General features: G+C 43.1%; 1 protein-coding gene across 3 annotated transcripts in view; it reads left to right on the top strand.

Moving 5' to 3' along the window:
• The window catches only part of ADAMTS12 (ADAM metallopeptidase with thrombospondin type 1 motif 12), a 395,312-nt gene that overhangs the window by 12,833 nt on the left and 355,184 nt on the right, over window positions 1-27,295 (top strand). The window contains exon 2 of one of the 3 annotated variants that reach the window (XM_086361321.1): window positions 454-815. In XM_086361321.1, the coding sequence (XP_086217447.1) occupies window positions 454-815 (362 nt within the window). Of the gene's footprint in view, window positions 1-453; window positions 816-13,868; window positions 22,762-27,295 lie in introns of those variants that run through there. The other 2 variants (XM_086361330.1, XM_086361323.1) reach the window with 2 other exon arrangements.

Below are 27,295 nucleotides of genomic sequence, written 5' to 3'. Positions count from 1 at the left end.
TGTGAGAGAGCCCTAGGTCGATCTGAGTTGTTTAGGGAACTTGATGGGGATGGAGTTCATGCCATGGAAACGATCTCTAAACTTCAGGTCAACAGTATAATTTTGAAATCAGCAAGCTAAAATCCAAGTTCAAACAGGAGTGTATTTGTCTTAACCATCGATTCAGCAGGGATCTCTTAGTCTCTCTCTCTTTTTTTTAACTGGTTATTTTATATTGGAGGAGAGCCGATTAACAATGTTGTGATAGTTTAGGTGGACAGCAAAGGGACCCAGCCATACATATACGTGTATCCATTCTCCCCAAACACCCCTCCCTTCCAGGCTGCATATAACACTGAGGTGAGTTCCAGTGATTTACAGTAGGACTTTGTTGGTTATACGTTTTAAACATAGCAGTGTGTACATGTTGAAAGGATCTCTTCGTCTTATTCTGTGTTTCCTTTTTGCCCCCAGAGCATTTTATCAAGGCCCTGCCAGAATACCACGTGGTGGCTCCTGTCCGAGTCGACGCGAGCGGGCGTTTTCTGTCTTACGGCTTGCACCATTCTGTCTCCAATGGCAGGAGAAAGAGAGATTTGGATGATCCAGAGGGCCGAGTGTACTATAGAATTTCACACCATGAGAAGGACTTGTTCTTTAACCTGACGGTCAATCAGGGATTACTTTCCAAAAACTACATCGTGGAGAGGAGATACGGGAATCTCTCCCATGTGAAGATGGAGGCTTCCTCGGGGCCCCCCTGCCATCTCAGGGGCACAGTTCTGCAGCAGGGCACCAGGGTCGGGACTGCAGCCCTCAGCACCTGCCATGGACTGGTGAGTCCTCTTTCTTCTCTGCCCTCAGTCCCTGGCTGTCATGGCCTGGAGAACCCACTGTAGACAGATTCACACACACATTCAACACATATGAGTTGAGCACTTGTGATATGCATGATCCAGGTTCCCAAACAGGCTGGAGAGAAAGTGCATACAATTAAAAGTCAATCCATTTGGATGGAATGGAGAGAATAACGGAATTGAGGGTCCAGGGAGAAGTTCAACCAAGAATATCAGAGCAAGAAGTGGTGGTGGATCAGAGTTGAGTCTTCAACCTCTGGGGCAGCTCTGAGGGTGTTGGTGACTGGTTGGCTGGCTAGCCCCTTTGGAGTTAGGAAAACCTGGACCTGCACTGGGTGTGAGGCATATAGTAAGGATGGTGAGGGACTTCCCTGGTGGTCCAGTGGTTAAGAATTCGAACTCCCAGTGCAGGGGGCCCAGGTTTGATCACTGCTCAGGGAACTAAGATCTTGTATATCTTTTGGCACAGCCAGAAAAAAAAAAGATGGTGAGCTGCTATGAGCTCATTGTTGATTCTCAGTTCAGTTCAGTTCAGTTGCTCAGTCATGTCTAACTCTTTGCGACCCCATGGACTGCAGCATGCCAGGCCTCCCTGTCCATCACCAACTCCCGGAGTTTACTCAAACTTATGTGCATTGGGTGGGTGATGCCATCCAACCATCTCATCTTCTGTCATCCCCTTCTCCCGCCTTCAATCTTTCCCAGCATCAGGTGGCCAAATTATTGGAGTTTCAGCTTCAGCATTGCTCCTTCTAATGAATATTCAGGACTGATTTCCTTTAGGATGGATTGGTTGGATCTCCTTGCTGTCCAAGGGACTCTCAAGAATCTTTGCCAACACCACAGTTCAAAAGCATCAAGCATCAATTCTGGCTAGTTTATAGTCAGACTGCACACGGACCCTTGGGCTGTGCCTCTGCTTTCTCCTCTGTGGAACGGAGATAATAATAGCCCCCAACTCACAAAGCAGGGGTTGGTAAACTACGGCCCATGGGCCAAACCTAGGCCACCTTTTGTTTTTATAAATAAAGTTTTATTGAAACACAGATATGCCCGTGCTTTTGACTTACAACAGCAGAGCTGAGTGGTCAGGATAGGGACTGTGTGGGACTATGAGGCCCCAAATATTTGCTGTTTGTGCTTTGCAAGAAAAGTATGTTAATCTCTGTAATACAGGACTGTGAGTATTAAATGCATTTGTATATATAAATAAATATATATATATATATATATATATAAATCTTAGAAGAGTATCTGGTAAATAATGGACATAATGAATATTGGCTGCTATTATTATTTATGTTTCTAATATACCAAGCACCTGAATGTGTGGTTTATAAGCTTATTGTCCTCTTTACAGCATTACCCACCTCACCACCATTTTGGTTATATTTTAACAGATGATGAAGTTTGGAGATGTTGAATATCTTTATTGTGCTGTTTTTAATTTCAGCCTACGTCTTTCAGGTGTTCTGTGCTACATCTCAAAATGTGACCAAGTTTGTTTTTCAAAATTTAAACTTTAAAAAAAAAGTGGCCCCTTTGTTCCCCTGTACTTCTAGCAGTGACAGCAGTGACTGCCCCTCTGGCAGCGGCCTGGCAAACAGTGCCTAAGAATGATGTTGAGGTTTTTGTCACACTAGAGTAGGAGTCAGGGGTCAGTACCAATCAAGTGTGCTTAGGGCCCGAATGCAGGAGGAGAGGTGCTGGAGTCCTGGAGCCAGTTGTTGGCAGAGCCTAGGGCATCTGCCTTGGCACTGTGCCAGAACTGGTTTTTGCATAAACTTCTGAGTGGCATTTGCATTCCTATAGGAGGCGCTTATTTCAGATTTTCCATCCTTACTGCCTGTTTCTTGGGAATCTTGTTCTTCATAATTTAAGTTTGTTTATCCTGTACCTGTTTGAGTTGGCTTTGCTAGAAAACTGTGGGAAGATTAACATAAAACATTGTTGTCATGCCCAATTCTTTTGGGACCCCATGGACTGTAGTTGACCAGGTTCCTCTGTGCGTGGGATTTCCCAGGTGAAAATACTGGAGAGAGTTTCCATTTCCGTCACCAGGGGATCTTCCTGACCCAGGGATTGAAACTGCATCTCCTGCGTTGGCAGGTAGATTCTTTAGCACTGAGCCATCTGGGAAACCCCATAAAACACTGCATCAGTGTAAATGTCTTGAGAAAGTTCAACTTTCTGAAGGACCTCTGGGGATGAATTGTTTTGTACAGAAAGTAGAAAGTCTTGCTTTGCCGTTTTTTAGTATATCTAGATTTTCATATATAGCCGTGTATCATTTCCCCTTAATTGGATCATAAACAGCACAATAAATTATGCCCTCTTCGTCTCCCTAGGCCTCATTCATCGCTCGGGTGAACTGCAGGATATCTCCTGGCTTCGTGGTCCTCATCTTCTCAGTTTCCTCTAGGTTCATATGATGTTTTCCCTGTGCTCCCTGCTCTCATTTCTATGACACAACCCTGGAAGCCTCAGTGTCACCTGATCTTCCCAGAGTAACAGAAGAAAGAGCCTTTGTTCTAGGAAGACAGGCGCATAAGAGTGAAGTGATCCACAAGACAAGCATGCAAAGGCCACACTGCTCCAGGAAATACTCGTGTGGAACCCACACATAGCAATTAACCATTCCTAAACCATTATTGTGCTCATGAAATTTTAGAAAGTTTAAATACCATTGCCTTTCTGTGCCCTAGAGCCGTTTGGTCTATGACCTCACAGAATCAGTATCTCCTGAGATTTCTCCGCTTCACACCCACTGCATCAGAATCTCTGTGGGAGGGCAGAAACCTATATGAGTGTGTTTTAACAACTTTGTGTGTGTATGTGTGTGTGTGTGTGTGTGTGTTTGTGCTCAGTTGCTCAGTTTGTCCCACTCTTTTGTGACCCCATGGACTGTAGCCCACCAGTCTCCTCTGTCCATGGGACTTTTCAGGCATGAACACTGGAGTGAGTTGCCTTTTTCTCCTCCAGGGGAGCTTCCCTACCCGGGAATCCTGCATTGGCAGGTGGATTCTTTACCACTTAAGCCACTGGGGAAGCCCTTGAAGCTTTATTGAGATATAATTCACATACTTAGAATTTACCACTTAATGTGTATAATCCAATGACTTTAAATATATTCAGAGGGTTGTGCAGTCATCACTACAATCAATCTTAGAACATTCTCATTAGCCCCCAAAGAAACTGTTAGCAGTCATTCTCCAATCCTCCCATCTCCACTCCTCCTCAGGAACCATGGATCTACTTTTGATCTCTCTTATCTGCTTTATTGAATAATTGATTTATTTGGCTGTGCTGGGTCTTCATTGCAGCTCATGGGCTTCTTCAGTTGCCGCGCGTAGGCTTACTTGCCCTGCAGCTTGTGGGACCTCAGTTTTCTGACCAGGGATCCCACATCTCCTGCATTGGAAGGTAGATTCTTAATCACTGGACCACCAGTGAAATACCTGAAATTTTGATTTAATGAACTCTTCAGGAGACTCTGATGCTCACTAAAGTATGAGTGAGCTAGGCAGTCACTGCTGGGCTACGGCAGTCATTCTTAACCCAGGCGGATCATTAGGATCAATTAAGGAGCTTCTTTTTTTTGGATTGAAGTATAATTGATTTACAATACTGTGTTAGTTTCAGGTGTCCGGCAGAATGATTCTGTTTTATATATGTATATTTTTCAGATTATTTTTTGTTTAGATTCTTACAAGGTATTAAATATAGTTCCCTGTGCTATATAGTAAATAATTAAGAAGCTTTAAAAAATTACCTATGCCCAACCCCATCTCCCAGATTCTCTGATTTGACTAGTCAGAGGAGAGTGGGGCCCAGATCAGTGTTTTTAAAAGCTCTTTAGGAGAGTCTGATGTACCTTAGGTGTTGCCAACCACTGAATTAGTGTGAGTGGGTGTTAATTAGCAGTACTAGCCAATATTGCTGTAAAGTAGCTGCTCTCCCCAGGATTCTAGTGTGCAGCCAGGATTGAGGACCATTGCCTTCAATTGCTCCCTAATTTCGCCTTGTTTTCTCTAGAGGAAGTTGTATATAGTTTAGAATTAAACTTGGGAATAGAAGAGGAGCTTTGCAATTTTTAATGGCCCCAGGGAGCTATGAGAACCACCATGTGGGTCTTTTCAGATTCAGATTCATGTTAAACACATGAGCACAAAGAAGCAATGTGAACTCATAGACTTACGTGGCAGCTAAGGTGATGGGAAATTTGAGATTCAAATCATTGAATGAGTTTTCCAGGAGAACCAATCCACTGGGATTGTTTAAGAGCTTTTGACACATAATCGGACAATTAGTGGATGGTTATAAAAAAAAGGCACCAAAAGCCAAATGAGTTTCTTTGGTGAGCACACAAGCTGGCTGGCTTCGGGTTCAGTTGCTTATGCACCATTGTTCAACAACACTCACCTACAGTGGATCTAGTCAAAAGTTAGTGGTTGGACTTGTGTCTGATTTTTTTGACCAGTTGTCTGGGGGCTGATCTCCAGGGTATTTCTCTTCCCTTTCACCTAGGGATGACCCCACACTCAGATTCGCAGGATGACTGGCTTAGGATCTGCCAGCTCTAAGCCTCCCCGCACTCCTGAGGACAGAGGTGGCATTTGGGAAGGCTTTCTGATGCAGGAAACCCTCTTTTGTGGAGCAGGACATCTGCTTCTCATTCTTATGGCTCAGGGCTGGCTTATTCTTTGCTTCAGATGTGGTAGTCCTAATGTTAGGGGCTGTGTTCCCTTGGAGTTGTCTATAATTTGAGGTTCCTTTAGTCTGCCTTAGAGAAGACTCAGCTGGTTGCAAACTGAAGCCCCAAGAAAGGTCACCCATGACAAGATGGAGATGACCTCCTTCCTGCAGTTAGTATCTTCTCACACGACCCTGGTGCCCATCCTCTCGGAGGCTGCTTGCAGATCAGGTCAGCCCACGTCCTGACTCAGCGACTCTCCCTCTATCGTCTTCCCCATTTTCACCCTCTATTTGCCCTCAACGCTTGTCTAACTTTGAAGTTATGGAACTTGTTTCATTTGAACAGTTTAGTTGATTTGTTTAATTCTGTGTTCTTTGGTGGAGAAACTGTATTCTTTAATCAATTAGATTAGGAATTCATCCTCAATGGGAGGTGTTACCTGTGAGAACCTTGGGGTGGTTTTGGATTTGCAGTTGCCAAGGGTGGTTCAGACGGTAAAGAGTCTGCCTTCAATTCCGGTGACCTGGGTTTGATCCTTGGGTCGGGAAGATCCCCTGGAGAAGGAAATGGCAACTCACTCCAGTATTCTTGCCTGGAGAATGCCATGGATGGAGGAGCCTTCCAGGCTATAGTCTATGAGGTCACAAAGAGTCGGCTACCACTGAGCGACTTCACTTTGCAACTTTGCAAGGGCCCTATAGGATTTGTTGCAGGCTACTTTGTTGTTCATCTTTCAGTTTAGTTTTCTGGACTGGGAGGACAGTGCAGAGTGTTAGGCTCCACACTTATGCATGATGCAGGATTGGGATTCTGTCTCTTCATGGGGTACCCCACTTCCATCAAGGGCTTGAGCTAGGCACCATGATCTGGACTGCATACTGGAGTCAGTAAACAAATACTTTTGATTTTTATTCACAGTCAGGTACAGTATTTCTCAGTTCTTATTAAGGTGAAAACAGTTCTTGGCTCCATCTTAAACCCTAGCTTCAACTCCAGCCGCTGCTAGAGAGTTAAATGCTGATTCCTAATCTGAATAATAGGGTTATTCAGCTTCAACTCCCAGTTAACTCTCTTTCCCTTTCCATTTGGACATATTGAGATTTCCTGTCTTGTTTTGACCTCAACTATGAGTTAAAATTATGAGAAGGTATTATTTTTAGTTTTTTTAAAGTTAAACTTTTTATCTTGAGATAGTTGTAGATTCATTTGGTGTTATAAGAACCACTACAGAGAATATTAAAAAGCAGAGACATTACTTTGCCAACAAAGGTCCATCTAGTCAAGGCTGTGCTTTTTCCAGTAGTCATGTATGGATGTGAAATTGGACTATAAACAAAGCTGAGTGCTGAAGAACTGATGGTTTTGACCTGTGGTGTTGGAGAATACTCTTGAGAGTCCCTTGAAGAAGATCAGTCCTAAGTGTTCATTGGAAGGACTGATGTTGAAGCTGGAACTCCAATACTTGGGCCACCTGATGCACAGAGCTGACTAATTTGAAAAGACCCTGATGCTGGGAAAGATTGAGGGCAGGAGGATAAGGGGATGACAGAAAATGAGATGGTTGGATAGCATCACTGACTCAATGGACGTGAGTTTGAGTAGACTCCAGGAGTTGGTGATGGACAGGGAGGCCTGGCACGCCGTGGTCCAGGGGTTGCAGAGTTGGACACGACTAACTGAACTGAACTGAACTGACAGAGAAGTCCCATGTACCCTTTCCCCACTCCCCTGCCGCTGCCCACCACCAACGGTAACATCTTGCAAAATTACTATCCAGTATCACAGACAGGATTGGCAAGTCAAGATGCCCGAGATTATCATCACAACTATCACTCACGTTGCTGTTTCAGACACACTTATTTCATTCCTGCCTCCATCCTTTCCTTAGGTTTTGAAAAGTGAAAGTAAAACTGTTCATTGCTCAGCCGTGTCTGACTCTTTGCCACCCTATGGAATTCTCCAGGCAAGGATACTGGAGTGGATTGCCATTCACTTTTCCAGGGCATCTTCCTGACCCAAGGATTGAACCTGAGTCTCCTATACTGCAGGTAGATTCTTTACTGTCTGAGCCACTAGGGAAGCCCCCCTATGTTTACATTTTATATTTAAATTCATGATCCATTTTGAGTTAATTTTTGTATAAAGTGTGAGACTTAGTTAAAGGTTCATTTTCTTTCTTTTCTTCCTTCCCTCCTTCCTTCCCTCACTCCCTCCCTTCCTCCTTCCTTCCTTTTTCCTCTTCTTCTCCCCCTACCCCACTTTCCTTACTTTCTCTCTGTTTTTCAAAGTATCATGCCCACTCTGGCCTTATTGTCTTTGCATGGACAGTTTCCTGTCTCCATAGAACACTCTTCTCTCAGTTTTCTACATAGCTGCTCCTTCTTATCTTTCAGATCCCAGCGTGTGGTCTTTCCTGACTGCACAGTCTAAAGTCTACACTCCTTCAATATTCTATCACATTGCCTAGGTAACCCAGATAATGTAGGTAACCTACAGTACCTGATATTTTCTTCTCTTTTCTGCTTAACTTTTCTTTCCCTCACCCTGTCTTGTTCACACATGTTAAGCTATGTTTCATAATAAGCACTCAGTAAATAGTAGTTGAATGAGTGAAAGTGTTCATTTCATTATTTCATCTTTATACTGCTCCAGGTTTCTGCAGACCTTTCCAGCCTGTGGCTTCACAATGAGATTATAGATCCTTACCTACCCAGGCAATGGTTTAATGCCACTTGTTGAATTCCAGAATTCAATCTGCTTAAATGGTCCCTGTGCCCCTTCTTGTGGGTTCCCAGGGCTCTGGCTCCCCATCATGGCAAGGTGATGTTGCCTCTGCTACAAGGCCCTCCTGGGTCCATCACTCTATAAGTGATGGTGGTGTGGTGACTGCCACCATCATGTTGACTTTGGCAAGTGGATACTGCGGTCAACTTTGCTATTCTCATTCAGGCTTTTCCTTAGTTCTGCAAAACATATCAGAGTCCATACTATAATTTTTATTTATATATTTATTGGCTGTGCTGGATTATCACTGCTTCGTTGTGCAGATTTTTTCTAGCTGCATTGAGCAGGGGCTACTCTTCATTGTGGTGGGTGGACTTGTCACTGCAGTGGCTTCTCTTCTTGGGAAGCCTGGGCTCAGTAGTTGCAGTTCTTGAACTCTAGAGTGTGGGCTCAGTAGTTTTGGCACATGGGCTTAGTTGCTCCTCGGCATGTGGAATCTTTCCAGACTTTTCAGCAAGATTTCTTTAAAGGTTTGCATGCAAAAGGAAGGAAAGTACAAAACAAATAATAACCTAAAACCTCTGCTCACCTTGGTTGTGCTTTGAGCCTAGGCTGAGCTTCAAGAGAATCTCTAATCAAGCCCTTGGCCTTTTGCTGTGTAGCAAGAATTGCCCTGGACTTCCCTGGTGGCCCGGACAGTAAAGAATCTGCCTGCAGTGTGGGAGAATTGGGTTTGATCCATGGATTGGGAAGATGTCCTGGAGAAGGGAATGACTACCCACTCCAGTATTCTTGCCTGGAGAATTCCATAGACAAAGGAGCCAGGCAGGCTATGGCCCATGGGGTTGCAAAGAGTTGAACATGACTGAGTGATGAATACACACACACACACACACATACACACACACACACGAACCACCCAACACCAGTCTCCAGGGTAAGGGATGCACTGAAACATAGTTTTCTTCTGAGGCCTAGGCCCCAGTCATGAGGCCTCTGAGAAAGGGAGACTTTTCCCCATCTTTGTTTCTAGTTCTTCTTTCTAGAAGTTTCTTTCAAAGAATAGAAAAGAAGAGAATAGATATTCTTTTTCAAAGAATATCTAGTGTCTTCAGGGAAATTCCCAACATAAAAGCGCTATAGGGTCCCATCAGGCAGTTTGTGTTACAAACCCTAAAAGATACCCCATCTAGGGGACTCAGGGCTGGAACCTAGCTCAGGCTCTTCCAGCTAAACCATGTCCTGGCTCTAGGAGGAAGAGGGGTCTTTTTATAATCCCTTTGGCCAAAGAGGAGCATCTTTTTGTACTTAGCTTTAGATGAGGTGACTTTTAAATTCATTTGTCTCGAGGGGGCATCTGTTAACATTTCATCTGCCTCTCTTGCAATCGACCTCTCTTGCAATGTGCACAAACATGTTCTCTCCAGTAGTTCCAGAGCCCTTCTCCCATAGGACTTAACTCTGCAGACTTCAGGTGACAGTCACAGGAGAACACACCCATTCATCTTCAGCATGTTTCCCAAAGCCTGAGGTGTTCAGTTTCAAATAACAGTGTGGAGAGTTGGGGGCTGTGTGCATTAGAAACAGATCTTTTTCAACTGAGCTACAGTAAGTCCTGACTGAGTGCCTTTCCCAGTCTCCCCTTTGATTCAAGGTGAAGAACAAGCCTGTCTTATTGCCTGAAACTCTGGAGTCTTTGCTTCTAACCTCCAGTGAACAACAGCTTAAGCTGGAACACAAGGGAGGGGTCTTCTCATGAAGAAACAATTCCATGAAGGGTCAGTTCCTGTCAATATGTGCAGAGAAAAAACATGGCTCTGTAAAGACACCCAAAACAGTGAAATATTTCTGCTGAGATAAGTAACCCACGAGCTGCGTTTGAAGGCATCCTTTTCATTCTTTGTTTAGCCATCTTCACATCGAAGTGAAAGGATTTTAATCTTTGTCCCTAGAACAAATGGAAAAGATACTCTGAAAAGAAATTCAATCTTTGGATGCAGGACAGTATGAAACTTTGGAATTGTTTTCCAGCTTCTAACCAGCCAGGTATCAGCTTTTTTGCTAGAAAGTGCTGTTACAGTAATTTTAACAATTTAAATTTTGTTAGGTTCTAATGTTCAAAGACATTACTTTGCCAACAAAGTTCTGTCTAGTCAAAGCTATGGTTTTTCTAGTAGTCATGTATGGATGTGAGAGTTTGACTATAAAGAAAGCTGATCGCCAAAGAATTGATGCTTTTGAATTGTGTTATTGGAGAAGACTCTTGAGAGTCCCTTGGACTGCAAGGAGATCCAACCAGTCCATCCTAAAGGAGATCAGTCCAGGCTGTTCATTGGAAAAACTGAAGGTTCAGTTTCAGCTGAAGCTGAAACTCCAATACTTTGGCCACATGATGCGAAGAGCTGACTCATTTGAAAAGACCCTGATGCTGGGAAAGATTGAAAGCAAGAAGAGAAGGGGATGACAGAGGATGAGATGATTGGATGGCATCACCGACTCAATGGACATGAGTTTGAGTAAGCTCCAGGAATTGGTGATGGACAGGGAGGACTGGCCTGCTGCAGTCCATTGGGTTGCAGAGTTGGACACGACTGAGTGACTGAACTGACTGAATGTTCAAAAATGTGAAAATTAAGTGTTCCTTGCATTTTGCTATGTGAATGCTACAAATGAGGTTAGTGGTGTTTAAGAATCTCTGCTTTATGATGGTGTGTCTACTGAGAAGAAGTGCTTTATACTACATCACTTACTCCCTCAAGTGCCGTTGAGTTCTTGGCCCAGATGAAAAGTCCTAGTGATTCTTTGCTCTACAACCAAAAAATGTAACTGTTTCTGCCTTCGTGTTCTTGGACCGCAGCTGAAGCCTGGGGTGCTGGAGCTGAGGAATGAAACCCGTTGGCAGAGCTGTGTGGGAAAACTTCCTCAGCGTGGCTTCTTGCCTGCTTCACCATGCGGAACTTGGTGGCTCATATGCAGAAAGCACGCATTTGAGTTGCAGGATGCCTGTGTGTCAGAGTCTGTTATTCCTTGCCAGGGGGAGGGACAGAAATGTTCTGTGTATCTCCTGACTCTGCTCCCAGGCTGAGGAATTCTCCATGACCCCTGACCTTTGGGGGTTGCCTGATAAGACCCATGCTTACTCAGATATGAGACTTTGGAGTGGGGCCCCTGGCTGGTGGGAGAGTCCTTTCATCACTATTAATGCTTTATGTTACAGGCTTATAAACATGAGCATTTCTTTCCCTCCCTTCTCTCCCTTTTTGTCTTTCTGCTTACTTTTCAGTTCATCAGGTTCATTTTGTGACTCCCCAGCTTGATAGACTGAAAGTGGGAGAGAGACCTGAAGAATCAGTAGTTCAAGAAGCAGTGATCATGAATCACTTCTTCCCTATGGTCCAGGCATTGTGCAGGAGAGAAATGACCATCAGCTGTGATGGGAGATGAGTGCCTGGATGTTCTGTTTATTATCAGGTCAATTACTTGGCTCATGGTCCACACAAATGCCGTGTAGAGACGTTACCCGCCTCTTCTTTGGAGACTTGACTTTGAATCTCATTTCTGTTTTCATTACAGAAACTGAAGACTGGGTGTCCAGCGTTTCTCATGAGATGTTTACATATTAATATTTATCTTCTTTTTTTTTGATCTAGCATGACTCTTAGGTTCATGGAACTTAAATATTAGCTTTCAGAAAGATCTGGTTTCCTTCAAAAATATCTCCATTGATTGACAGATATTAATAAGAATTTTGAGAAATGAGAAAACAGGAGGCCTGGGTTTTAGGCTTTGTAATTGAAAAAATGTTTTACTTGATTTTTGGAGATGGTCATTCAGTATGAGAGGACCAATTTATTTTTAACCACCAGATAACTCATGTCAGAGAGACACAGCCAGGTTGGGGGTGATGGCATATTTTTCACATGGAGCAATCTCACTGATTTGGGAGTCAGAGGAACTGAGATCAATGCTTACTAACCATGTGACCTTAGATGTGATCCTTTGCCTCTTTGGGTCTCTTGTTTGAGTCGACTGTGGCCTATGGACAGCAGAGTGAGCACCACCTGGGAGCTTGTTAGAAAGGCAGATTCTTAGCTCCTACCCCTCATCTGCTGAAACAGAACATAAACTTTAACAGGCGTCTCATGGAATTTGCATGTGCATTAAAATCTGACAAGCACTGGCCTGTCAAACCCAGAGACCTTAATTCTTCTTGAGTTCATTCTTTTACAAATTACATCCTTTTGTCAAATTGTTTGCTCAGATGCCTAATGATGCATAGATGTAGTCGGGGCTGGAGGACACTGCTATTCTAATCAGTGTTGATGACTCAAAGGGTATAAGAGGAATCTTAGATGCTGTGATATAACAGAAAAAGATGGAAAAGATACACGGACCCTTAGATGCCAGGTAGGATGGGTTATTGTGGTCAGGTGTACTCATTGTCATCATTTGCTGCTCTTCTGTTCTCTGCAGTCTTTTGTTATGTTAGAGTCCATGGACAGCTTCCGGTGATTCTCAGGCTCTTTCGTTCTCATCTCTCTGGTGTGTGTGCTAAGTAGCAGTCTCTTGCTTCCATATTTCATCTAGGCTGTTGAGAAGAGAAAAGCTTTCTGGGCCTCGGAAACCTGAGGGAAATAATAATAACCAACACTGTTCTGCCTTTCATCCCCTTCCCAAAGAGATGGAGACTTGCTGATGCTACATTTCAGAATGGGTTCAGAATGAGAAGATCTTGATGTTTATAAATGTTCCCTTATGAGATTGTAAGTGTGGCATTTTCCAGAATATTCATGAAAGTCTAGGTATAAAAGGCAAAGCAAGAATGGGGCTCCCTTCTCAGCTCTGGGAGGACACTGTCCATGCAGACAGGACTGCTTATAATAGTGCCCCTGCCCGCTCAGACCACAGGGATGGGAGACATGACCTCTGCTCCTGGGCTGGGCCACCTTACTATCATTAAATTCTAATCTTTGACTGAATACATTGGGGCCTGAGAGAAAGTGCACATATGTTTCTTTTTCCACTTTTCCATAACCATTTGTTAGTACCAGGATGTCCTGTTTGCCTTCTTCATGGATTATACCTGGTTATCTGCTTTTAAGGCTTTTCAAATAGTTTAGCACTGAAAATCTTCCTCTAAACAAACACATTAAAAAAAAAAAAAAAAGACCTGAGATTTCCCAATAGTGTGTGTTGTTGGATTTGCTGATTTCCCTGCTTGAGACAAGCCAGGAGTTCACTTAGAGTGACTTTCCTACGCCAGTGTCTCCTTCCAGACCACACATCCTCACTGCGATCCCTTCAAGGCTTTGCAGTGAAACTGGCCGGGAGGACACTGAGCTATTCTGAGAAACCGGTTTATCAGTTACAAAAGTTCATACTAAGCAGTCCCATTTCGTGTCATTGACTCACCCCTTCACCAGGCCCTGACTACCCGCCACCCTGTTTACAGACAGATTTTTCTCTGGAAATTTTTTCCTCACTTGCTTTCTGCTTTGGTCCCAAGGAATGAGTCACACAATTCAAAAAGGCACAGCTTCCAGCCTCTGACTAGGTCATCAGATAGCACTACTTTCCTTCCACGCAGGCTTCCTTTCTTCTAACAAGTTTTTTTTTTTTTTTTTTTTAAGTTTACAACTGAACTTCTCTCTTTGCGATCCTCCAACATTCTTGGCTTATCTCTAAGGACCAATTTTCTCCCCCAGTTGTGGGTTTTCTGGGCTCTCTCTTTGGCTTTTCTTTTTCTTATAATTTTTATTTTTATAATTTTTAAAAGCACGTCTGCAGAACAAACACACAAGTTTGAGCTGTTTGTTCAATAAGGCTTATTTAACTTATGAGACGTGTATATAGAACTTTGAAAATAATTTATATATTTCAAATATCCGTTGATGCTTTATCTAATTTTAAATATACATAACTCATATAACTTATATAACAAGTTATTTAACTTATTTATATAAATTTCTTTCCTCTTTTCTAACCTCTATGTAGCTTGATACGGAAAGAACACTGCAAATGATCTGCTCATAGAGTTTCCAGACAACTTGGTGTTCATTGCAAATACAGGAGCAGACTGTGTGTGTGTGTCTTAGGAGTGGGGCAGAGAGTTGTTGTTCAGTCTCAAAGATGTGTCTGACTCTTTGAGACCCCATGGATTGCAGCATACCCGTCTCTTCTATCTTCCATTGTTTCCTGGAGTTTGCTCAAATTCATGTCCATTGAGTCAGTGATGCTGTCTAACCATCTCATCCTCTACTGCTCCTTTCTCCTTTTGCCTCCAATTTTTCCCAGTATCAGGGTCTTTTCCAATGGGTCAGCTCTTCACATCAGGTGGCCAAAGTATTGGAGTTTCAACTTCAGCATCAGTCCTTCCAATGAACACTCAGGACTGATATCCTTTAAGATTGACTGGTTTGACTTCCTTGCAGTCCAAGGGACTCTCAAGAGCCTTCTCCTGCACCACAATTTGAAAGTATCAATTGTTTGGCACTCAGCCTTCTTTCATAGTCCAACTCTCACTTCCATACATGACTACTGGTAAAACCATAGCCTTGACTATCTGGACCTTTGTCAGCAAAATGATGTCTCTATCTTTCAATACACTATCTAGATTTGTCTTCTCCAGTGGCATATTAGGCATCTACCAACTTGGGGAGTTCATCTTTCAGTGTTATATCTTTTTCATACTGTTCATGGGGTTCTCAAGGCAAGAATACTGAATGGTTTGCCATTCCCTTCTCCAGTGGGAGAAGTGTACAGGAGACAGTGATGAGGACCATCCCCAAGAAAAAGAAATGCAAAAAAGGCAAAATGGTTGTCTGAAGAAGCCTTACAAAGAGCTGAGAAAAGAAGTGAAAGGCAAAGGAGAAAAGGAAAGATACCCCCATTTGAATGCAGAGTTCCAAAGAATAGCAAGGAGAGATAAGAAAGCCTTCCTCAGTGATCAGTGCAAAGAAGTAGAGGAAAACATCAGAATGGGAAAGACTAGAGATCTCTTCAAGAAAATTAGAGATACCAAGGGAACATTTCATGCAAAGATGAGCACAATAAAGGACAGAAATGGTATGGACCTAACAGAAGCAGAAGATATTAAGAAGAGGTGGCAAGAATATAGAAGAACTATACAGAAAAGATCTTCATGACCTAGATAACCACAATGGTGTGATCACTAACCTAGAGCCAGACATCCTAGAATGCAAAGTCAAGTGGGCCTTAGGAAACATCACTACGAACAAAGCTAGAGGAGGTTATGAAATTCCAGTTGAGTTATTTCAAATTTTAAAAGATGATGCTGTGAAAGTGCTGCACTCAATATGCCAGCAAATCTGGAAAATGCAACAGTGGCCACAGGACTGGAAAAGATCAGTTTTCATTTCAATCCCAAAGAAAGGCAATGCCAAACAATGTTGAAACTACCACATGATTGCACTCATCTCACATGCTGGTAAACTAATGCCCAAAATTCTCCAAGCCAGGCTTCAACAGTACGTGAACCGTGAACTTCAAGATGTTCAAGCTGGTTTTAGAAAAGACAGAGGAACCAGAGATCAAATTGCCAACATCCCTTGGATCGTTGAAAAAGCACAAGAGTTCCAGAAAAATATCTACTTCTGCTTTATTGATTATACCAAAGCCTTTGACTGTGTCAATCACAGAAAACTGGAAAATTCTGAAAGAGATGGGAATACCAGACTAGCTTACCTGCCCCCTGAGAAATCTGTATGCAGGTCAAGAAGCAACAGTTAGAACTGAACATGGAACAACAGTCTGGTTCCAAATAGGAAAAGGAGTACCTCAAGGCTATATATTGTCACCCTGATTATTTAACTTATATGCAGAGTACATCATGAGAAATGCTGGGCTGGAAGAAGCACGAGCTGGAATCAAGATTGCCGGGAGAAATATCAATAACGTCAGATATGCAGATGACACCACCCTTATGGCAGAAACTGAAGAGGAACTAAAGAACCTCTTAATGAAAGTGAAAGAGGAGAGTGAAAAAGATGGCTTAAAACTCAACATTCAAAAAACTAAGATCATGGTATCTGGTCCCATCACTTCATGGTAAATAGATGGAGAAATGATGGAAACAGTGACAGACTTTGTTTTTTTGGGCTCCAAAATTACTGCAGATGGTGACTGCAGCCATGAAATTAAAAGACGCTTCCTCCTTGGAAGAAAAGCTATGACCAACTTAAACAGCATATTAATGTATACCTGTGGCGGATTCATTTTGATATTTGGCAAAACTAATACAATTATGTAAAGTTTAAAAATAAAATAAAATTAAAAAAAAAAGTAGAGACATTACTTTGCCAACAAAGATCTGTCTAGTCAAAGCTATGGTTTTTCTGATAGTCATGTATGGATGTGGGAGTTGGACTATAAAGAAAGCTGAGCACTGAAGACTTTATGCTTTTAAAGTGTGGTGTTGGAGAAGACTCTTGAGAGTCCCTTGGACTGCACAGAGATCAAACCAGTCAATCCTACAGGAAATCAGTCTTAAATATTCATTGGAAGGACTGATGCTGAAGCTGAAGCTCCAATACTTTGACTACCTGATGAAAATAACTGACTCAGTGAAAAAGACTCTGATGCTGGGAAAGATTAAAGGCAGGAGGAGAAGGGGACAACAGAGGCTGAGATGGTTGGATGGTATCACTGACTCGATGGACACGAGTTTGAGCAAGCTCCGGGAGTTGGTGATGGACAGGTAAGTCTGGCATGCTACAGTCCATGAGGTCGCAAAGAGTCAGACACAACTGAGCTACTGAACTGAACTGATGTAGGTTTGTCATAGCTTTCCTTCCAAGGAGCAAACATCTTTTAATTTCACAGTTGCAGTCACTGTCTGCAGTGATTTTGGAGCCCAAGAAAATAAAAACTGTCACTGCTTCCATGATTCCCCCTTCTATTTGACATGAAGTGATGGGACCAGATGCCGTGATCTTAATTTTCTTTAATGCTGAGTTTCAAGCCAGCTTTTTCACTCTCCTCTTTCACCTACATCAAAAGGCTCTTTACTTCCCCTTCACTTTCTGCCATTAGAGTGATATCATCTGCATACCTGAGGTTGTTGATATTTCTCCTGGAAGCCTGGATTCCATCATGTGCTTCATCCAGCCTGGCATTTCGCATGATGTACTCTGCATTTAAGTTAACTAAGCGGAGTGACAATATACAGCCTTGTCGTACTCCCTTCCCAATCTTGAACCAGTCAGTTGTTCCATGTCCGGTTCAAACTGTTGTTCCTTGACCTGCCTACAGATTTCTCAGGAGGCAGGTCAGGTGGTCTGGTATTCCCATCTCTTTCAGAATTTCCCACAGTTTGTTGATAAGATGTCCACAGAAATGGATTTGTATCTAAAGCTCTGGTTCAGAATATGGATGAAATCACAGTGACAACTATAGGTGAAGATGTAAAAGATCCTCGATCGTCATTTGTTTGAAATGGCACTAGAGCAGGGGGCATGTCTGAACCTGGAGGATGGATGGAAGGCACTCATCCAGTTTCTCTTCTGACTAGTTTCCCTTCCCTTTCTCTCTGGAAGATTGTGATGCCATTTGCCTTGTCCAATGAACAGGAAGGGATTTGAGACCTACTGATAAATGCTTTACATCCCTTTTCTGGAAAAGATTCAGTTTTTTTAACTAGTTAATTCTGTTTCCATTCAACTGTTTTAATAAAGAGATGCAAGTCTGATAAATGGATTGTTCTTCCCTTTTAATTCAACCTCTAGCCCAGCCCATTGTGATTTAGGTTTATGGAGAATATTATTTTTTTATTAATCAAAAGCTTTGGACTTGGTGTTGAGAAACCTGCACTTCACGCCTCACTGCTCCTAGTTCTCAGGAGTTCTGAGGCAAGTCCCTTAATACACCACAGTCCAAGCTTCCTTGTCTGTGAAATGAAGGCTGAACAATTTCCAGGGTCTCATGGAATTCAGCACTGCTGACACTGAGCAGTCTGTGGCCAAGGTACTTCCCATCGTTAATGTACCATTGTTTACCAATGCAGGGTTCATCCGTGGTATCTCAAATGGTAAGATTTCCTTCTTTTTAAAGGCTGAATACTATTCCATGGTGGGGTGTGTGTGTGTGTGTGTATTTCATATTTTCTTTGTCTGTTATCTGTTGATGAACATTTGGTTATTTTCATGTTTCTGCTTTTGTGAATAATGCTGTGATGAATGTGGGAGTGCAGATAGCTCGTTGTGATCCTGATTTCAATTCTTCTGAATATCTACCCAGAAGTGGCATTGGTGGATTGTATGGTAGTTCTCCTTTTAAGTTTTTATGAAATATCCATACTCTTTTCCAAAGCAGGGGCACTGTTTCACATTCTCACCCACAGTGGATAAGGGTTCAGTTTCTCCACATCCTCCTCAACCTTGTCAGCTTTTCTTTTTTACTCCCCATGTTGTACAATACATTCTTTTTTTTAATATTTATTTGGCTGTGCTGGGTCTTGAGGCACACAGGATCTTAGTTCCTGGGCTAGGGATTGCACTCACATGCCCTGCATTGCAAGGTGGATTCTCAACCACTGGGCCACCAGGGAAGTCCTAACTTTTTTTTTTTTTGCTAATAGCCATTCTGACAGGTGTGAGTTGATACCTCACTGAGGTTTTGATTTGCATTTCCCTGATGATTAATGATGTTGAACATCTTCTTATATACCCTTTGGCTATTCGTAGTCTTCCTTTAAATATTAAATAGTATAAGCTATCAGTCAGTCTTAAGAAGGAAGGGAATTCTTACTGTAGATTTTTAAAGGCTCAGTGTCTCTGTGGAGAAGTTGTATGTAAATTGGGCACTGTGGAATTTCCAGAAGAGAGCAGGAGGCTTGTGGCATAGCTCTGAACTTGGAGCTGGAAGATCTGGATTTTAAGCCTGTGACTATAGCTTGCTTCAGGGAGTGTGCAAAAAAGCATCTGTTGACTGTTTTCTCTAAGTTCTCTCTGCATTTTGTCAAAGTCTACCTTGGGAATATTCCACAGCGAATGCTTACATGGAAAAGTGCGAATATCAGCATTTACTGCTACCACTAATAAATGTCTGTAGCATAAGAAGGATGTCGGTGTGCCTAGCTGTTGGTATTAGATATTAGATAACTAATTGCAAACATAATTGGGATGTTGGTAAGTGCTATGAATGCTACAGGAGCATATAAAATAGGGACCCAGTAAGGTCTAGGATTTGGGAGAAGGCTTTTGGAGAAGATAATTTTTGATCTGAGTTTGAAGGACAAATGTGATAAAAGGAAGAGAGCGTTTCTGGAACATGTGAACAGGTCATGGAGCAGGAAATATGCAAGGAAGTACCTTGGAGGAACTGAAGAAAACAGTGTAAAGTGGAAAGTTTTTCTACTCTCCCTAATTAATAAATATTTAGGGGGAAAGGACTTTGAAAATATGTAAACATGCTCTTTCTCATAGACATTCGTTTATTGATGTTAGTATGAACGTGCATCCTAATACATCATTATTTATTGTGTTGCTCATGTATCTCAATTTGGTCAGTGGAAGTCCTTCAGCCCGGCATCTGTGTCCTTTTTTTTTTTTTTTTTTTTGATTCTTTTTTTTTTAAATTTTATTTTATTTTTAAACTTTACATAATTGTATTAGTTTTGCCAAATATCAAAATGAATCCGCCACAGGTATACATGTGTTCCCCATCCTGAGCCCTCCTCCCTCCTCCCTCCCCATACCATCCCTCTGGGTCGTCCCAGTGCACCAGCCCCAAGCATCCAGTATCGTGCATCGAACCTGGACTGGCATCTCGTTTCATACATGATATTTTACATGTTTCAATGCCATTCTCCCAAATCTTCCCACCCTCTGCCTCTCCCACAGAGTCCATAAGACTGTTCCATACATCAGCGTCTCTGTCCTTTTGACCTGATCTATCACTATTTGAGCAACTCTGTTGCTCAACTCTGTTGTTTTCGGGTACGGTAAGATATTCTAGACTTATCTTGTACTTTCCTAGCTCTAGAATCAGCCATTACTTCAGGGAACTTTTTCTCCCTTTCCTGAAAATGGTACATAGAAGCAAAGATCTGGACATTAGATGTGCTCACTGCTATTGGGTGTTACTCTTCCAGGTCCACTGAATGGAATAGGTGAGTCTGCATAGATACACACATGTAAATCAAAACACAGTCACATCTGTAGCTATTAGTATATTTATCTGTACATTTAGAAGATTATGAATTTATACTAATAAATTCAATTCCAGTTCAACAACATAAGACTCATTCTTGTTTTCTCTGTTTACAAATTTGTAAACTGTCTTCTCTGACAGTGACAAAACTAGTTCCCATTATTCTTAATATATTTAGTCATTTGATGAGCCCCCTATTTATAACCAATATTCCACTGCTGTTATGGCTACAGCCACCTCCTTTCTTGTGTAGATGCTGACTGAATTGGGCTCCTCCATTCCATGCTAGTGACCCGCCCAGATGCCTCATGTGAGTGCCCTCCTCACCCTACTTGGGCTCCAACCATCATGCCTGCCCACTGTTGATTCCCTAGCTAGCCTGTCTCCCTCTGGGGTTGTCACTTTTCTCTGTTTTGGCTCTGACACCCAGCGCTGTACCACTTTCCCATCAACATGGATGCCTGTTCCCTTTGTCTGGGTTCTAGGTTCTGTTGCCCTGCATCACACATCCGTCCTGTGCCTGTTTTCTTTTTCACTCTGCTCCATTCCCACCTCTGCTCTTCTCATACCTTCAGTCTCCTGACCCTAGTCCTGCAGTTGCTTACTTCACTTTACCCTACTTTTGAGCTATCAAACTGAGTTGTTTAGGAAGAGAAAAGTAGAGCGAGACTAGGGAGAGGGAAGGCACATTGTCTGTAATTTGACCATGTTTGTCCCAGTGGCCACCAAGTACCTGTCCAATTCAGATATTCTGCGCCCCCAAGCTGGGTTGGTGACAGATTTCCAGTTCTTCCCTGGTACTTCTTGTGTGCTTGCCAAGTGTGGTTGTGCCCTTGGTAGCTGTCCTGGCCTTTGTTTCCATCATTAGTGTTCACATCTCACTGTTACACTAGCTATTGTTGTTACACCCACCATCCTGTTATCTTGGGGTCTTCTGTCTTTATATGAATCATCTGCAGGGTGTCTCCACCAACTGTTATATGACTAAGTTCCCCCAGTATCCAGAACCATGCCTGCTTCCTATTTCCCTGTGTTTTTCCAGCCACCTCTGGAGTTTTCTCAATTGTTCTTTATGAAGCATTGTGGATATAAAGTAACTTTTAATTTTATTAACATTAATTTTAATAAATTAACAAAAATTATAATATTTAATAATAATATTAAATTAATAAAAATTTAATAATATTATTAAATATTTAGTGTGAAGAGCTGTTTAAAATCACAGTGTGGACAACTCCTGTTTTAAACTGCTTTTGCTCTAAAAAGCTTCTTTGTTAACCCTCCCTTTGAGGCTAGATGCAAACCTAGTTTACTTATAGGGGAGCCATCCCCAAGTGAGTTCTATTTGACCTTCAACTCAGCTGTATAACTTGAAATATACCCCAAAGTATAGCACCCTGCTGCTGCTGCTGCTGCTGCTAAGTCGCTTCAGTCCTGTCCGACTCTGTGCAACCCCAGAGACAGCAGCCCACCAGGCTCCCCCGTACCCGGGATTCTCCAGGCAAGAATACTGGAGTGGGTTGCCATTTCCTTCTCCAATGCATGAAAGTGAAAAGTGAAAGTGAAGTCGCTCAGTCATGTCCGACTCTAGCGACCCCATGGACTGCAGCCTACCAGACTCCTCTGTCCATGGGATTTTCCAGGCAAAAGTACTGGAGTGGGGTGCCATTATGTAAACATTGAAAAGGAAGAATGGGAATCAATGAAAGGAAATTGAGATTGAAAGGGCACGTGGAAAACACATTTCACTTCTGTGCTCATTACACAGGATTTTCTCTCTGTTGTGAGTTACAGATGAACCTGTATCCCTAGATGCCCTAACAACACAAAATCATAATCCTTTTGTTCTGGTAATTGAGAAGCACTGCTGAGAGATGGTTGAAGGGGTGTGACAGGGTTATCTGATGTATAGATGTTGTTAATTCTGTTCACCTGGTTATCCAGGTGTGTGAGATCACGGGGTCAGGAAGGATGTGGGGTTAAGAGGAAAATGAAGAGGTGTGTCAGGGCCTAAAAATCTTAGGTATGCATAACAGTGATGTGGGGAGGGCAGAAACCCCAGTGTATTACACGGTAGAGTGAATGGGAGGAAATTAAGCTCCAAATTCTTTTTAAAGAAAAAGAAGAATACAGGTCACTGGATGGAGAGGAAGCAAGGGTTATGTGTGAGCTGACTTTCTCTTTTTGGAAGTTGGGAGGGGCTTGAGAGAAGGCACTGAGAGCCTCTCACTACAAAGAGAGGACCACTGATAAAACAGGGACCCTGAAGAGCAAGGGGGTCCAAGACTCAGACGCAGTGAGAAGACAACTTTGCCTTGGATGGGAATTTTTTTAATTGTAAGTCCCCCCCACTCCACATTTTAAAGTTTTTTTTTTTTTAAACGACTTTTTGAGGGTGTCTGTGGTTTTGTATATTTCTAGCTGAGAGAAAATAATGCCAGGGCCTCGGGCGTGGATGGGGGTGTTGGCGTGGATCTCGGGCACATGGCCTGCGCCCAGGCAGCAGCAGGTCACTGATGTGCAGGCTGCACCCCTACAGCCTTGGAGACGCCCCCCTTGAAGCTGAACCCTCCTAACTTCCGCAGAGCTCGTGAGTACATGGCTGCGTAGGTCTCTGCGCTCCGCCTGCTGCTTTCCTGAGGACGGCAGAAGTCCATCTCAGCTGGCTGCTCCAGAGCTGACCTCTTCAGGGTGTGCTCGAGCGGCTGCGCCGGGTGGGAGGCTGCACCCTTCTGGCCACAGCACCGGTTCCCGCAGATCCTGGGCCCCTGACAGACATCTGGGGGCTGTCCTAACCTGAGCCGAGTCCTTCCACTGCTGCTGCACCTTCATTTTGATCTCCAGGGCAAAGAGCTGCTTGGTCTAGTAGGTGGGGTTTGGGAGTGGGGAGCCCAGGAAGGCATTGGGCTCCCTACTCCGGAACGCGTGCACCGCTGGAGGCAAGTTAGTCCGGAGGCTGGCGTGAAGCCCACGAAGTTGACCAGATGCTGCTTTTTGAAGGCAATGTACCGATCCCTGTTCACGGGGCGCAGCTAAGGTGCAAGCGTGTCCACGGGCAGGCAGAGCATATTCAGGACAAGGGCTTGGTTTGGGTGGATGGGGAGATGCTGGATGCCAATGTCAGATCTGTTCTGCTAATACAAGGAGGATAAGGGTGAAGCTGCAGAAAAGTGTGCGGTTAGGGTTCACAAAGTAAAGGGAACTCCAGCAGTGTCCCGAGCTTCTGAACTCTGGGATATCAGGGCTGTGAATTTCAGGACCTGCCTGAGTAGTCTAGAGTTCCCCTTGACAATCCAGGACTGACGTATAAACCAAGAGATTGTGCTGAAGGCTGGTCTCAGAGATTGGGCAAACATTCCAGGACCAGGCCTGCAGGCAGCTCAGCTTAGAAGACATGGGAGTTTCTAGCCTCCTGAATCTTTGTGTTAAACTGCAGGCCTTGGTAGCTTGGGGCCTGAGGCTGATACACAGGCTAGATCAGAAATGGGACAGAGGCTGCATCTGTGGGCTGAAGATCATTCCTACAACTATTGGTTGGCCTTGGGGATACAGGGTCTCAGCGTGGCAGAGGACCAAGGTGGGAGGAAGACTGCTGCATTCCTAAGGTCTTGAGCAGAGAGCTGATACTGTGATTGCTAGCACAGTTACTGTTAACCTAGTCCAAGCTCGATCTGCTCGCTGCAGAAGGAGCCAATGAATCCAGGAGACAAAGTCTTGAGGCAAGGAATACAACTTTTTTTGGAAAGTCGGCTGACGGAGAAGATGGCAGACTAATTTCTCAAAATAACCATTCTATCGATGTCTGGATGCCAGGTTCTTTTATGGATTAGAATTGGGGAGAGGTGTGGAAAACAAAGTGAGAAGACCATTTAATTCTTGCAGCTATCTCCTAGAATGGCAAGCCTCAGACAGGGCTATGTATTAATTTCTTTATTCCTGTAATCTACAGGTGGATCGGGTTATGAACAAAGGCACTTTAGCTTAACAGGCAGAGGGGCAGGATTCTCTGAGGCAGGCCATTATGTATGATTATAATAACTAAAATGACAAAAGGAAAAAAAGCAAACAAACAAGGCTTAAAGTTAAAGAAACAGATCTAGCATGAACGAGTCAAAATTGACTCTTCCCTGTAACATTACGAGATGAACCCTACTCTAGATGCTTTATTTCATTTAACTTCAACTATAATTTCCTGGAGAATCCCATGGACAGAGGAGCCTGGCAGGGGATGCAGGAGCCATGGGGATGCAAAGAGTTGCCACACACACACAAATCTATGAGGTGGTACTATAGTATTCTCCACTCTACAGAAGCAAAAATTGAGACAAAGAAAAGTTAAGGAAGTTGAATTTTTGCATCTAGTAAGCAGCTGAGTGAACTCAGGTTGTTGGGTTTCTGATTCTGAGCTCTTAGAATGCCACGTGAACCATGGTCAGTTCACAAGTAGGGTGAAGAAATGGAGGCAGGGGAGTGGGTAGGAAACCTGCCTGTTCACAGCTAGGGAGAGGATAGGAATCTGAACACTGCAGGGGACCCTAGAGTCTGAGCATTGTTATTTCTTAAATTAAGCTCTTATAAAGATGGAGGTGAAGAAAGAAAAAGAATAAAATAGGCTGTGCTAATCTTTTGAGTTCCGGACCTGGGTCGCACTGCTTTTGTAAAGCTTTAGAGAAAATGCATTAAGTGAACACCTTCCCAGGGCATGTACTCCTTCATCAAAGTTTAGCCTCTTTCTGCAAATAGTACACACTTAGGATCTATCCAGGAATGTCAGTGAATGGGGAACTTGGCGGTAGCTTAGAGAATAATCTTTTCATCAAAATACATTTAGAAAAATAGCTTTGAATTCTTTGATGCCAAAGCCATCTTTGTTTTGTAGCATCTTTCTCCCCCACAGCTAGTCACTTTATTCGACCCTATTGAAACACAGAGAATTTTCTTTTTCCCATTTCATGAAAGTACCAAGCAAAATCCTGTGGTGTATTTATAGTGAACATAAAAGGATGGACAAAAGCAGGGGAGCAGGGCTAAGTTATTATGCTTTTACTGCTTGTGTTTCAGTGAACAACTCCATACAACTTTTTTTCAGTGATCAAGATGGTGGAGATAGGGGCAAGTGAGCACAGTATTAACAGGATTTTTGAAGTGCCAGGTAGACAAACCTAGGAAGTGAGAAGCTTGACCTCAGTGGGAACCAAGCAAGGATGCCCCTGTTCAGTCTGCTTCCCTCAGTGTGGAGTGCAGACCCCTGTTCTCTTAATCCCTCCCAGGGTTGGAGCCAGGAGTGCCAGCCACACATCAAGGAGGCTGTCCTGGGATTCTCTAAAGAAAGGACTGCATTTTGTCTCAGTGTGATCCAGTAATGTGTAGACTTGAGAAGTATAAGTCGCTCAGTCGTGTCCAACTCTTTGCAACCCCACAAACTGTAACCCACCAGGCTCTTCTGTCCATGGGATTCTCCAGGCAAGAATAATGGAGTGGGTTGCCATTGCCTTCTACCAGGGATCTTCCTGACCCAGGGACTGAACCAGGTCTCCTGCATTACAGGCAGATTCTTTATCATCTGAGCCACCAGGAATGGCTTAGAGGGGCACGTGCCCATTAGTTCAACTGTCAAACATCTAATGAGAGCAGGCAGCAAAATTCTGATCTAAATCAAGGTTAGCCTACACCACCCGCATATGGGTTAGTAGATACTTGAAATTTACAATAAAAGATCTCCGCTAACAAATAACTCACCCTTCTGACCAGGCTTCAATCTAACTTAATCTTTACTAGAAACTTATAAGATAAGTATTATTACCACCTGCCATTTCTAGGCAAGAAAACTGAGGCACAAATGAGTTTAGTGACTTTTTAAAGGACACACATCAAGGAGATTGAAACAGCTGACCTCCTGTTACTGTGGTCTTAATCTCAGCACTGTTCTAATTTTTTTTTTTTTTAATTAGAGAAGAGTCGAATTTGCAAAGACCTGTTTCACTTTATAGGTGAGGGAACTGTGGTTGAGGGAGGCTGGACTCAGAGCTGGGGTAGCATCTCAGGTTAACATCAGTAGGTATGTCCTGAGTCCATTGTTTTTCAGTCAGAACAAGAGGAAGTTACTTTAACCATGCTGTCCTTCCCAACTGTTTTAGTCAGTTGTCTAGCCGAGGGACACAACTTCTCTTAGGAAATGACCTGTATTCTATGATGAGCCCCTCCTGTCTCCTTTCTCCTGCTACACACTTCTGTCCCCTCATCCCCTCCGCAGTGGTTCTCTCCCTCACCATCCTTCTTTCTCCTGCTTCTGCCTCTTCCTTTCTTCTCTCTCCTCTCCCCAGTTTCTTCTCCTCCTCTAATATCTTTGTTCTCCACAGTTCTCTTTGCCTGCCTCCTGTTTCCTGCTTTCTCCTCTGATGCTATCATTTTCTATTTTAAGGTTGGTTTTTTTTTTTTACCCTTTGACTCAGTTGAGTCTGGCTGATCTAAGACTAATAAACCGTGTAATTGACACTGTTCTTGTGATTGAACCTCTTTCGTTCTTTAGATTCTTGAAAGATGGCCCCACTGCGTCATATTTTCTCAATTGGTGTAGTCTTTGCTCATCATGGCAGTCTAGACACCTATATGAGTCCACCAGAGTCAATGGGGGAATTTCTATGTAAGCATTTCTGTGGTGATGTTGTGGAGACTAATTAAAATGCGATCATGATGATTCTTACTTTAAGAAAATGAGAGAGATATTAAGCTGAACTGTAAATTCTGATTTAATTTAATTGTGACATTTCAATGTTCTTAATAAATGATAGTGTTGTGTTTTGTTTTTTTTTTTTTCTTTTTAATCATGGGCTTCCCTGTAAAGAATCTTCCTCCAATGTAGGAGACCTGG

This window comes from Bos grunniens, chromosome 20 (genome assembly GCF_055505025.1).
Source record: "Bos grunniens cultivar Pamir isolate PY7600 chromosome 20, Bosgru_T2T1.0, whole genome shotgun sequence".
NCBI lineage: Eukaryota > Metazoa > Chordata > Mammalia > Artiodactyla > Bovidae > Bos > Bos grunniens.
The sequence above is the reverse complement of the archived record's forward strand: the minus strand, read 5'-3'. Positions and strand labels throughout refer to the sequence as shown.